The sequence below is a fragment of the Chelonoidis abingdonii genome, chromosome 2 (genome assembly GCF_003597395.2).
Source record: "Chelonoidis abingdonii isolate Lonesome George chromosome 2, CheloAbing_2.0, whole genome shotgun sequence".
NCBI classification, from domain to species: domain Eukaryota; kingdom Metazoa; phylum Chordata; order Testudines; family Testudinidae; genus Chelonoidis; species Chelonoidis abingdonii.
The window spans coordinates 9,350,770-9,363,111 of NC_133770.1; the positions used below are offsets into that span (position 1 = coordinate 9,350,770).

The 12,342-nt window shown below is 41.0% G+C and overlaps 1 protein-coding gene across 3 annotated transcripts in view; it reads left to right on the plus strand.

Annotated features, from left to right (window-relative positions):
• The first annotated feature begins 1,289 nt into the window (after positions 1–1,289).
• Positions 1,290–12,342, plus strand: part of LOC116838395 (meiosis-specific coiled-coil domain-containing protein MEIOC-like) — a 42,788-nt gene continuing 31,735 nt past the window's right edge. The window contains exons 1-2 of one of the 3 annotated variants that reach the window (XM_032803538.2): positions 1,290–1,688; positions 8,554–8,685. In XM_032803538.2, the coding sequence (XP_032659429.1) occupies positions 1,653–1,688; positions 8,554–8,685 (168 nt within the window). In that variant the 5' untranslated portion in view covers positions 1,290–1,652. The remainder of the gene's footprint in view (positions 1,689–8,553; positions 8,686–12,342) is intronic. The other 2 variants (XM_075062166.1, XM_032803546.2) reach the window with 2 other exon arrangements.

The window sequence follows — 12,342 nt, forward strand, 5'->3', positions numbered from 1 at the left end:
CATTTACCTCATCAGTATGAGAATAGTTGAAATCACCCATTGTGTTTTCTGTTTTTTATAGCCTCTCTAACCTCCCTTAGCATTTCACAGTCACGTCAACATCCTGGTCAGGTGGTCAGTAGTATATTCCTACTGTTACACTCTTATTATTCAAGCATGGAATTTCTATCCATAGAGATTCTATGGTACAGTTTGATTCATTTAACATTTTTACATTATTTGACTCTATACTTTAACATAGTGCCACTGTCCCACCCAGTCATTCCTATATATTTTGTCCCCTGGTATTACCGTATCCCACTGATTATTCTCATTCCACTAAGTTTCTGCATTGCCTATTATATCAATGTCCTCATTTAATGCCAGGCATCTGTTCAAGTCTTACTCAATAGTGGGCTGGCTAGGGTGACACAAACCATGACTCTCCATGTCAGAAACAGAGAGACATGCGTGAGGCAATATCTTTGACTGGACTAACTTCTTTGTGGAGGAAATAGTCTTTTTATTCTTTGTCATACTCACTGTAACAAACATGACATTTTGGTCAGTGAATCGCTTCTTTGTGGAGAATTACTCCTCCTAAGCCAGTAATATATGGGACTTTTATGATCAGAACTATTGTACTCCATTAAAGTTAAAATGAAATCCTAATTAAATTCCACAGCTAATAATACTTTCCCAATGAGTGATGTGTTCTGACTAGGGTGACAGATGTCCTGATTTTATAGGGACAATCCTGATTTTTGGGGCTTTGTATAGGCATTTATCACCCCCACCCCCTATCCCAATTTTTCACACTTGCTATGTGGTCACCCTAGTTCTGAGAACAATTTAAATCACTATTGAAAGCATGTGATCACCTTAAAATTGCTTCATCCCAAGTGGGGAATGGAGGAAGAATTAAGTTTTGCAGCACTTCTCCCTTTTCCACCGTGCCCGTATCGGTTTAGATTTTAGTTTTTTTCCCTCAGGCAGCTCCAGAAATCCTCTGTAGTAAGGAGGCTGTTGCCAGGGCTCTCACATTTGCAGTACATTACCTTGAGCCCCGTACTTTGTAGCTATTGCACAATAGGGAGAAGACTACAATTCCCATAGTACTTCCACATACTGGTACTACAGTGACATCACACATGACAGGGCTGAGAATGGTTGTATAGCAAGAGGAACGAAAATGTAAGCTCGATGTTTCTTTTACTCCTGTAGTTGGTCCTTGGCAAGCTGAAATCCTTGGTCAGAAGAGGGCTTGCTGGTGCTGCAGCAGATGCATTTAAACGGGGGGAAAGTGAATTGGCTGTAGGGTGGGTGACATCAAAGGGCAGGCAGTGTTTCTCTCACTAGGTGCAGATCAGCGCTGACTTTGTCTAGGGCAAGCCGTGAGGAGTGAGTGCTTAGTGCTAATGCTGCTAGTTTATCTTCTGAATTCATACTAGGGGCCTTTTCGCAGCGCACAGACCAAGCCCCTGCCTGCCTCTCTCCCCTGTTTGTGTATTGTGCTGCTTCAGTGGGTGGAGAAGAGACGCTGGCCATAGCCTGGCAACAGTTTCTATATGCAAGGAGTACTGAGGTGTGTAGTGTGCGTGTGTCCCATGGCAGCGGTGTTTAGGGGAGGTGGATGAGGTTCAGCAAGGTACAAGACTACGCCACTAGACTTCATGGCACAGGCATCAGCGGGTGCTGTAGTGCGTCTGGTTGGTATGTTTTAAAACCTCTGCTGCTTTTGCTTCTCCAGTGGCTTGTATCGGTGGGAGGAATGCGCTCAGGGAACGGCTGGTGGTAACGTTTGTGCAGGTTTATTTTGGTGGAAGTTGATTCTCACACCTGGAATTCAGTGATATGTGCATTGTCTAGATCAGGGGCGATGTTTGGAGACTCTATGAATATTGCTGTTGTAGTGAATGGAAAATACAGTCTAACAAAGCAATTTTTGCAGAATAATATTTTCTAAAGCAGCTAGATTGGTGGCCTGCTTAGAAGAAGCTGTGATAACTTAGTTGCCTGGCTGTGCCCACCCTTTGTAAATCACCACTGAAATTGCTATTATAAACACTTATCACAAAAGCCCAAGGCTCCAAACTGCAGTTGTATGTTATTGGTCATTCAAAAGGAGCATTGTACTAGGGAAAAAGACAAATGTATTAGTAGGGAGGACAGGTAGGGATCACCATCTATCACCCCTTCACTCTATTCAAACTCTAACTCTGAACAGTTTAGTGACTTTCCAGCCAGATAATTTTTCCTCTCATTTCTGTATTTTATGGCTTGTATTACTTGTTAAATATCATGACACACTATTTACCTCAATCTTTGATTCTTTGAGACCTTCATCTGGGTTTCTCTGCTGTAGGAATTTCAAAAATTGCTGATGGAGGGAAGCAGTTTCTGAATCTTAATCACAGTAGACTAATATAAATAAGAAATAAATCCTTATATGAATGTAATAATGAGCTACCTAGTACATTTAAATCTTGGCACAGGTGAGGGGAGAGATCTCTTACTTGATGACAAACATTGGCTTGTTGCCGTTAGCTCCTTTTGAGACATTCAGTGCCAGTCAATTTCTTAATGTGTTAGGCATATTTTTATAAGTATGTTAGTCTATTTAAACATGAGACTATATTTTGAAGGACAAGAAATGGTATTTTAACAGGTATTAAATAGTGCCCAAATCATCTTTTTTATTTTAAATAAAACTTTTAGAACAATATTTGGTAACTTCACTTTTACCTTCATTTTTTTAAATGGCAGGTTTGTTGGTTTTGTACTGTGTCCCTTTTAAGAAATATTTTTGAAAGGGTTATCTTATGATCTGTAATATGTGATTTATAAAAATATTGAAACCCACTTAAACTGACTTGGTTTTGTTGACATTTTAGTGGGTCAGAGTTGAGATCTTTTGCCAAACTTGTGTTTAATTGTCCCTCTTGTTCCCTGCTGTACCAGAAGACAATGGATTGTGAGAGAGGTATGAATTAAAAGGTGAAGGGAAGTGTAGTTAGCTAGTATCAAGCTTCATTATCTCTCAGTAGAACCTGCAATGAGTGACTGTTATTAAATGCTTTAGCAGTGGTTTGACCACTTAGGAATGTTAGGAATTTTATAGTTTGCCTATTGATAGGGCCAATAAAAGTTGTCTTACCTTGTCCCTCCCTTAAATGAAATATTCTTGAATAGACACCCACCATATTTTGAGTCAGAGCCTTCTGGAAAAGATTCTTTTAACTTGAATTTTGCAGACTATTCTAATATGTGACAACTTTATATGAATGCTTCATGAAGAGTTTTTGAAAGTAAGGAATACTTGTTATGTTTTAATAATCATAGAGCAGAGCTATAAAGTCCCAAACTGTAGAAAAATAATCTTTGTCAGCAAGACTGTTCTGCACTTTGGGTCCCTTTAATACTATTATGAAATAATTTATACAAAGACTGGTTTCCAGAACTTGAAAGCAGGGGCAAGATCCTCTGGTTTCCAGAACTTGAAAGCAGGGGCAAGATCCTCCAAACTCGGAACAGCTATTTATATAAATGGTACTTCTGTGTACAAAAGTTTTGTGGCATCAGGCGACAGATGTAATTTGTAGATTGATTCTTTTTCTTGAAGGTATTTGGGAGCATGTCTGATTCCAAAAGATTGGAAAAAATTGGTGTAGAAACAAGGCACTTATCTGTAACCTATTTTCATTTTAATTTAGTTTAATTTTACTGTATTTTAAGTAATAAGGCTGTGAATTTGACAGATGGAAATAACAAAATTAAGGTTCTTATGACCACATTTATTTGCTCACATTGCACATACATTAATGTTGCCAAGAGAGCTTTAATATTTGGATTTCTTGCTGTCTGAGTTTTGAATCTGCAACCTTAATGTTTCTGCATTTAATTTTTTTATTTTTTAATCTTTATTAGGAAAAGTACTATAGTAGTGCATACTTCAGAGGTACTGGTGTGTTGTTAGCCAGTGTGTGGATTGGAGACCTCTGTTCCCCAGTCATTTTTGAAAATTTTTTATGCTCTGTGGCTTTGCAACCCAGAATGGGCCTCCAGAGTGAAAGAGAGAGTGAAGGAAGAGAGTTCCCCAGACTTCTCAGTTCCTTTTCCACATCATCTGAATTGTAGAATTTGGCCTTCACTCCTGGACTTCAGGTAGCATGGTAAGAGGATTGGCAACCTTTCTCATGTCACCACAAAGTATTTATTTCAAATTGCCTATTCTCTGGAGGCCTAGATATATTCTGATGTGCAGAGCCCCAGAACTAGTGAAATTTTTACAGTTCTCTATAGTGGCAGCCACATAGACACTGCATCTGACTAGAAAGGCATAGTAAAGCATATATCTGTGTGCATGCTAGAACCCCTTCAAATCTTAATATAGTGACTATTTGAAAATTACATGGTTAGACAAATTCCCATTCCTCAGTGAGGATTATTTACTGGCTAAATCTGAGGTTTCAGAATTTTGGTGGGTTCTTTAAAGCATGCAAGAAATAATGGGAAATTGGTTTTTCCCTGCCTTCCCCACGCATACATATCTCAGGTAACTCAAAAATAGCCCAATGAATTTCCAAAAAAACATTCACCTCTTGACTGAGCCAAAGTGTGGATTGCTTTCATCCCAAAGAGAGTCTTTTTGTGCCTCAGATAGGGAAAACTGGTATAATGAAAATCATTTAGCAACCTTAAAAGGATACTGTCAACTTGAAAATCATTCTTCTATCTGGCAAATTTTATATCCCTTATAGTTACGGATAATGCCTTCGGTGGGGATAGAGAGTACTTGTCTGGATCCCTGCATAGAAGTTGGGAGTGACTTAAAACCTGGGGTGGTACTGATGACTTCCCTCCCTATACCCATGTACTGACTGAGGAAGCAATTGGAGTCTTGGAGTTAGTGAATATTTTTTCTATACAGGGTTCAGATGGGGATGAACAAGTGTTGGTGGGGCATCCATCACTCTCAAACCCTGTTAAGGATCTGGAGATCACCTAGTACTAACTGAGGCATACACTCCCCCATTCTTCCGTTCAGATCAGAGAAGAGGCACCTAGCTGTAGGGGAGAAGGAGGCCCCATCCTCTCCATGCGACTGGAGAACAGATGTAATTGGGCAGAGGGCAAAAGAAGGAGGTTTGTCTCTCATGACTGTAAATCCAAGATTTTTTTTTAAGTTAAGAGACTTTGCCTCAATGTTGCTGCTACTGAAGAATCAGAACCAGTAGCAGAAGTGTGATGGGGATGGGAGAAATCCTTCTAAACAATAGCAGATGAAGAAGATAAACACTTAAATTTCTTTTTAAAATTTTTTAATTAAAATAATTCAGGGGATACTATTAAAGGTGCTTTGTGAGAAACATGAATTTTTAAAAATTAGTCAAACAAAATGCAAGCTGTCATTTTTCCTGTAACTAAAGCATTTGCTTCTGTCAAAGCTATAATGGAGGCACCTTCTATACTTAAGGTATCCCAAAATGCATTTCAAACAGTGAATTATTTACTACTAGTGCAATGACTGTACATGCATATTAGCCATTAAGTGCTCAGCAACAGCTTAGAGAAATCTGTGGTCACTGAAAATCTATTCTACTGAGAGAGGCAGTGTTGGCTAGGACACAAAGGTGGTTCCATAATCTTTTCAAACAGCTGTCATAGACTTTAACTTTTACTTGGACACCTACCTACATATGTGGCGTCACGGAGTACCCCAATGATTTGAAATGCTCCCCAGTTGCCTCCTGTTCTAGGACATAAACTCTTGCCATAGAATGCTTACTCCTCCCCACTTTATAATTGCATACTTGGTCAGATGCATTATTGTTTCTTTTGTATTCCTGTGAAATATCCAGTATAATACAATGTAATAGATGTAGTGATATATTAGATGAACTGTTGGGTCTTTTTCAATGTCTATTTCTACACACAGATGAATGTGCTAATAGCTGAGCCATATTGATCCTATACACGTTATTTAACAGATCAGTAAGGTCTTTGCTTGCCCTGTGGTAGACATGCAGTGAAGATATCACAGGTTATTTAACCAGTGGTAACCTAACCATGAGAGTGCACCCACACATATTATGCTGTCACTCCTTGTGTCCACACTTGTGCTGTATCTGGCCATGACAGACAATACATTTATCTGGGAGCATATCTCAAGACTGCTAGCACTGCAACTTGCTACATGGCTCTGTGTTCCCATTTACAGGGTGTTGTGGGACAACTTGTTTGCCCACACTGGGAACTGTGGGAGGCAGTTTAATGGAGAGAATGCTTCAATAAATTATTTGTTTTGAGTATATCTGAAATACTAATCAACAGAGGAATTGAAGTGAAATAAAATTAGTCAAAAGAAAATGATTATAAAATAACTATTGTTCTCTTAATGATCTGTATGTAAGAAAAGTGTGGAGAGAAGAAACGTCTTTTGAAACCTTTCACTCTGCTATCATTTCCTGTGTCTACACTAGCACTGTGTCTGTATAACTGGCAAAATTACACTGATAGAAGCACCAGTGTGGACAGTGCTATGTTGATGGGAGATGCTCTCTCCCGTTAGGGGTGGTTTAATTATGTTGATGGGAGAGCTGTCTCCCTTCGATATAGAGTGGCTATACGGAAAATATTACGGCGGTGCAGCTGTGTCAGTACAGCTGTGCCACTGTAAGATCTATAGTGTAGACATGGCCTTAATCTAATTTTAAAAGCTTGAATGAATCAGCCTTTAGAATAGGCTAACAAACTTTTAATGGCTCTTGTGAAAACTCATCTGTTCCTGATTAACTGCCCTGAATAACTCCATGTGTAGACACTCATTCTGTTTAGCTGAACAGCTGTTGCACTGTAAATTCACACCCTACCTTAATCTAAATTAACTTTCAAATGTAGACAAGACTTTAGTTTTAGCTTAAGAGACAGTAGGCAAGGTCAACCACCATCTGAGTTATAGTGCTGACATTGCCTAGTTACATTGGCATAAACACTACAAATGACTTGTGTTCACTTAGGATTTTTCAGTGCGATAACTATTGCACATTTGTTATCCTGCTTTAAACAAAAATCTGTCAGTGAAGATTAATCCTAAATTTCACTTTTCCAAGGGATTTTTAGTGGGCATTGTTCTGCTGTATCAAACCCAAGAGTCGGTTGAAGCTAGAGAAATGGCAAGCATGCAGACTTAAATTAGGGGGCTGCATAGAGGCAAATTAATAGTCACCTTCTGTGGTTGAGCCCGTTAGGACTTACTTACTTCTATAATAAATTGAGCTATGAATTGTACTGAAACTCATTGCTGATAATTGCAGAGTTTACACTCAATCTTTTATAAATGTGCATATGGCCAATGTTAATTTTTTCGACCCATTCTTCAAGAGCCAAACTGTCACTCTGGGAAATCTTGTTTGTTGGGAATCTTCATTTGAAAGTTCAAAACTGGCTGTGAAATGGTTCAAAACTGACTTATGAGGAGAGGCTGAGGGAACTGGGATTGTTTAGTCTGCAGAAGAGAAGAATGAGGGGGGGATTTGATAGCTGCTTTCAACTACCTGAAAGGGGGTTCCAAAGAGGGGATCTAGATTGTTCTCAGTGGTACCAGTACAAGGAGTAATGGTCTCAAGTTGCAGTGGGGGAGGTTTAGGTTGGATATTAGGAAAAACTTTTTCACTAGGAGGCTGATGAAGTACTGGAATGGGTTACCTAGAGAGGTGGTGGAATCTCTTCCCTGAGAGGTTTTTAAGGTCAGGTTTGACAAAGCCCTGGCTGGGATGATTTAGCTGAGGATTGGTCCTGCTTTGAGAAGGGGGTTGGATGGTCTCCTGAGGTCCCTTCCATCCCTGAGATTCTATGATTCTATGAGTAACATATGATACAGATTTAATTTTTTTCTTGGGATATTGTTAGTGCTAAACTATTTTTTGTGGCCCTTTAGGTCCCACAAATGTTGATGCTTTGTAAAAAACTTGACTAATGTGAAGCTTTTAAATATAGCCCAAGTTATTCTTCAGTAGACTGCTGTCTTTATCTAATTACAGCACATGGAAATCTAATATCAGTAAGTTCATCCTTTTCACATTAAACTTCAGTTTATTCACTTGCTGTGTGTTGGTGAATGACACTGAAATCACTGACACCATGTCGGTGAAAACTGGCAAACCTAGTCAATTTTCATTCTTTTGCATCCTGCAGAAGCTCTGAGAAGCCAGGGAGACACTGGGAATGTCTGCCTGAAAACTTAAACCAGTGTGGTGCTGCCTTACTAACTTCTGTTTGCATTTGGAATGTATCCTTTTCTTTTTAATGAAATTGTAAATTCTGCAGGAAGTTATAGCAATTGTCAGGGAAATTTTTCAGTTTGTGCTGGACTAGTGGATTTTTCAAGGCTTGGATTGGAATATAGTACTGTCTTTTTGCCTGAACCTTATTTACTCAACTAATAACAAGTTAATCATCTTTGATGTTGTTTCAGTTTTTGGCCTTCTGAATAATACATACTATTTTTTCTTAAAATGCTGATGTTTCCGGTTAAATTGCTAAACTTTGCTTTTCATGTTTAATTATCTTTAGGGTACACCTGTGCTTAAGATTCTGAATTTATGCTTATTTGGCAATGCAACAAACGTGGGAAAAGAGAATTTGTATTCTGACAGGGAGGACATGGTCAAACAAAGTGCCACTCTCAGTCATTACGAGCCACGGGTGAGTCCAAAGTAATTGCTTGCTTAGATGAATAGAAATGGAATTCTCTGGTGGTTTTTGGTTTTTTTCCCCCAGACTGAAATGTGTACATAAACTGTATATGGCGTGTCTTTAGGTTTCTTATATGCTAGAGGTGGAAATGAGCTCTACAATCTCTCCATTTGGATCACTATACAGAAGAGTAATCGTGGATTTCTACAGCAATCAGCAATTCTGTGTCTAGTCTGGCCTCAGGTGACTCTAGTGATGATAATCTACTGAGCTTCTTTGGCAAAATATACTGAAAAATAGTTGCAAGAAGTTGTTACCACTTGATAAATGTTCAGTGGCAATGTGAAATGAATTTATTTTCAGTCCACTTCCCAGCTAACTGTTATCCACATAAAAAAGATCATAAATACAATAGACACTGTGCATCCTTGATGGCAATCAGGTTATAAAGGCTAAGGAAAGATGAGCATCCCAGAATGGTGGGTGTCCTACAAAGGTGATGTTCCTGCATCTGGTTAGGTCTATATTTTTATTTTTCTTACCTTGCTCTGGCTAGTAGATGTTTGACAAATGTAATGTCTTCCCATAAACAAGAAGTCCACAATTCTCTGGCTGCTGCAAAGGAGCATTCTTTGCTTCCTTTCACCACCATCCCAGAACCTTCAAGCTGCTTCAAGGGTGGGTGTGGGGAAAGGAAGTCTCCACTACTCTACCACTTTACCATCCTCCTGGCTGCTGTCTGTGGTGGGCAGGATCTCTTCAACTCACATACCTTGTCCCCCAGTTTAAGTTTGGGGTCCTCCTGACCAGTAAATAGCTCTATTATTTACCTCTACTTCTGGTCAGTTTTTCAAGTGCCAGTAGAGTAAAAATGTTAACAGTTCTTGTGAATTTCACTGCTGTCCCTTAGGGTAATAGCAGTAAACACTGAGGCAACTCTAACCATTTTTAGTGTGCTCCAGGCTGGGAAAGTTAGCAGTGGCCACAGAGGTATTAGAACTATTTTTCTGCAGATTTAAAAAGGCAGCACACCTTTGTTTTACATTCAGATAACATTGAAATGGTTGCCTTAGTCGTTTGAGCTAGAAACTGGAAAGGAACATAATCGACTTAAAATCACACTCCTCTGAAAAGTTTGTACCCAGTATTGTTAAAAATAGCATCCAAGATACCTGTGAATAAAAAAATTCTCTGAATACTAATCCGTTACAAGTTGGAATACCTGCTTCTTAGGATAGGTGACTCTACAGGGTTTCTATACTGAATTTAGCCAACAAAAGGTGTTTTGGCACTTTTGTGTGCTATTACAGGGCAGGTTTAATGCTGTTCGAGCGACAGAAGCCACTACTTCAAATTGTTTGAGTGAAGTGAAGAAATTTAGTAGTAATCTCTATTTTCATTTGTTACTTATATAATGCTAAAAAAAACCCTTAATTTTTGAGATTTATATCTGTTAAAATAGCCAACATACTTTTCTGCACCTTTATGTGTGAGGACACCCAACCCCCATTAACTATTTCTTTTTACTCTTCTCTCCCTTTATATAGTCCTCTTAATGTCCTCTTAATCAGGAGAGAGTAGGCAGAGTCTGGATACTCTGCATAACTGCTAACAATCCCTTTTGCCACAATATTAATGGGATTCAGAAAGAGCAGGGTTCTCTTACCCTCCCACTGTGGTTGAGAGGCCGTCTCTGTTGTGCTAGCAGCTGCTATTGTCTCAAAACCAGAAGGCTGCTGTTAGGGTACGTCCATGCTACCCCCTGGATTGGTGGGTAGTGATCAATCTATCGGGAATCGATTTATCACGTCTCTTCTAGATGCGATAAATCGATCCCTGAACACACTCCCCGTCAACTCCGGAACTCCACCAGGGTGAGAGGCAGAAGCGGAGTTGATGGGGGAGCCGTGGCTGTCGATCCTGCGCCGTGAGGATGGGAGGTAAGTCAAAATAAGATACGTCGACTTCAGCTGAAGTTGCATATCTTACATCAGCCGCCCCCCACCCCCAGTGTAGACCAGGCCTCAGTCTTTAACTGTGATTGCACATCTGAGAGTAGGATGCGGCTCTTAATGGTTAAGCAAATTGGCTCCTCAAACATGCATGGCCTGATTGTGATGCCAAGGACAGAATTCTTATTATGTCCCGGTATTTACAGCTTGTTAAAAATGAGCTGAATGTTTGTTGTGGTGTGCATTGAGAGAGAATGTATTCCACCAGAGTGCATTGTTATTAGATTTCCTTTTTCAGTTGGATAGGATAAGAGAGCTTGTTTTTTGGGGGAAGGAGAGGTTTGTTCCCCCTGCTAGCTAATAAGAGAGATTGGGTGACATCATGGCCCCACTGAAGTCAGTGGGGTTAGGGATTGCATCCATTTTCCCCTTAGTGGTATCCATAGCGCTGGCTCTAGCGCCCTCTGGAGCCCTGTGCACATACACCGGTATAAGGGGCGCTGCCGGCTCCATACTCTCTCAGTTCCTTCTTATGAACTGTGCCAATTGTCTGGAATGCCTTCTTGCTTTGCAAGGCTTTCCTAACAGTGCTTTGGACTCAGATCTAGTATATATAATTTTTGTAGTTAGTAAATTTAGTTACCAGTCTTAGTATAGATGGTGTAGTCCAGATAGTTATTCCAGTCTTAGAGGGACATTGTCCCAGGGACTGGGCATGTCCCGGTCGCCGGGCTTCAAGCCATGCTCATCCTGCACCAAGCCTATGTTAGTGAGCAACCACATATGGCCTATCTGAAGTGCCTCGGAGAAGCTCACGTTAAGGAGAAGTGTGGAATCTGCAGGGGCTTCAGACTAAGGACTTTGAAAGACAGAGACATTTGCCTGAAGGCTCTGCTAATGGAAGCAGCCCTCAGACCGGCTGAAGGCTCTGCTAATGGAAGCAGCCCTCAGACCGGCCGAATTGGTGCCATGTACTTCAGCCTGTGTGCAAAGTGCACCTCCAGCACTGGGGTCTTTTTGGCACCATTCTCCATCCCTGGTGCCAAGGAGGAAGCACAAGAAACACCATATTGAAAGAGGGTGCTCCCTGGCACCGAAGAGAAACGAGAGGGGAGCGGTGGATGTAGTGAGACCTGTGCCAGGCCACTTATCCTCCCCAGAGCTGTGTCGAACCCAGTTTGGGACCCTCCTCCCACTCCTGGGAGTGGTTGTGGTACCTTGTGCTGGCGAGCCTCCTCAACTCCAGAGGCCTTCCAGGCTGCCAAAGACTTATTGTCCCTCCTGATACTGCCCACCCCCCAAGGTCCCATACCTGTCAGGGCTATTAGGGACAGAAGGATGCAAGGGGTGGAGAGCTCCTTCTCAGCACTGACAGTAGCGGCACATTCCAGGGGGAAGCCCTGCATGCCCCCCCCACCACAACAGTCCCCAATCCGACATTGATCACTGCTTCCCTGGCATCACCTGGAGGTGGAACCGGGCATGGCCCCCCCCATGATCTTCGGAAAAAGAGTCCTCGTTGGAGTCCAAGGTGGAATCCTTCGCCCTGCCAAAAAGAAGTACCGGTACCTGTTGTACGCACCAGACTTCAGTACTGGCCTCATAGCAGCCACCTGGCCATCAGGACACTTAACCGATGCAGTGGTAGTATTGGAACCTGTGGGGGTTTCCCCTGGTACCGGGACCCCATTCCCAATGATCGTACTCAGTCGTG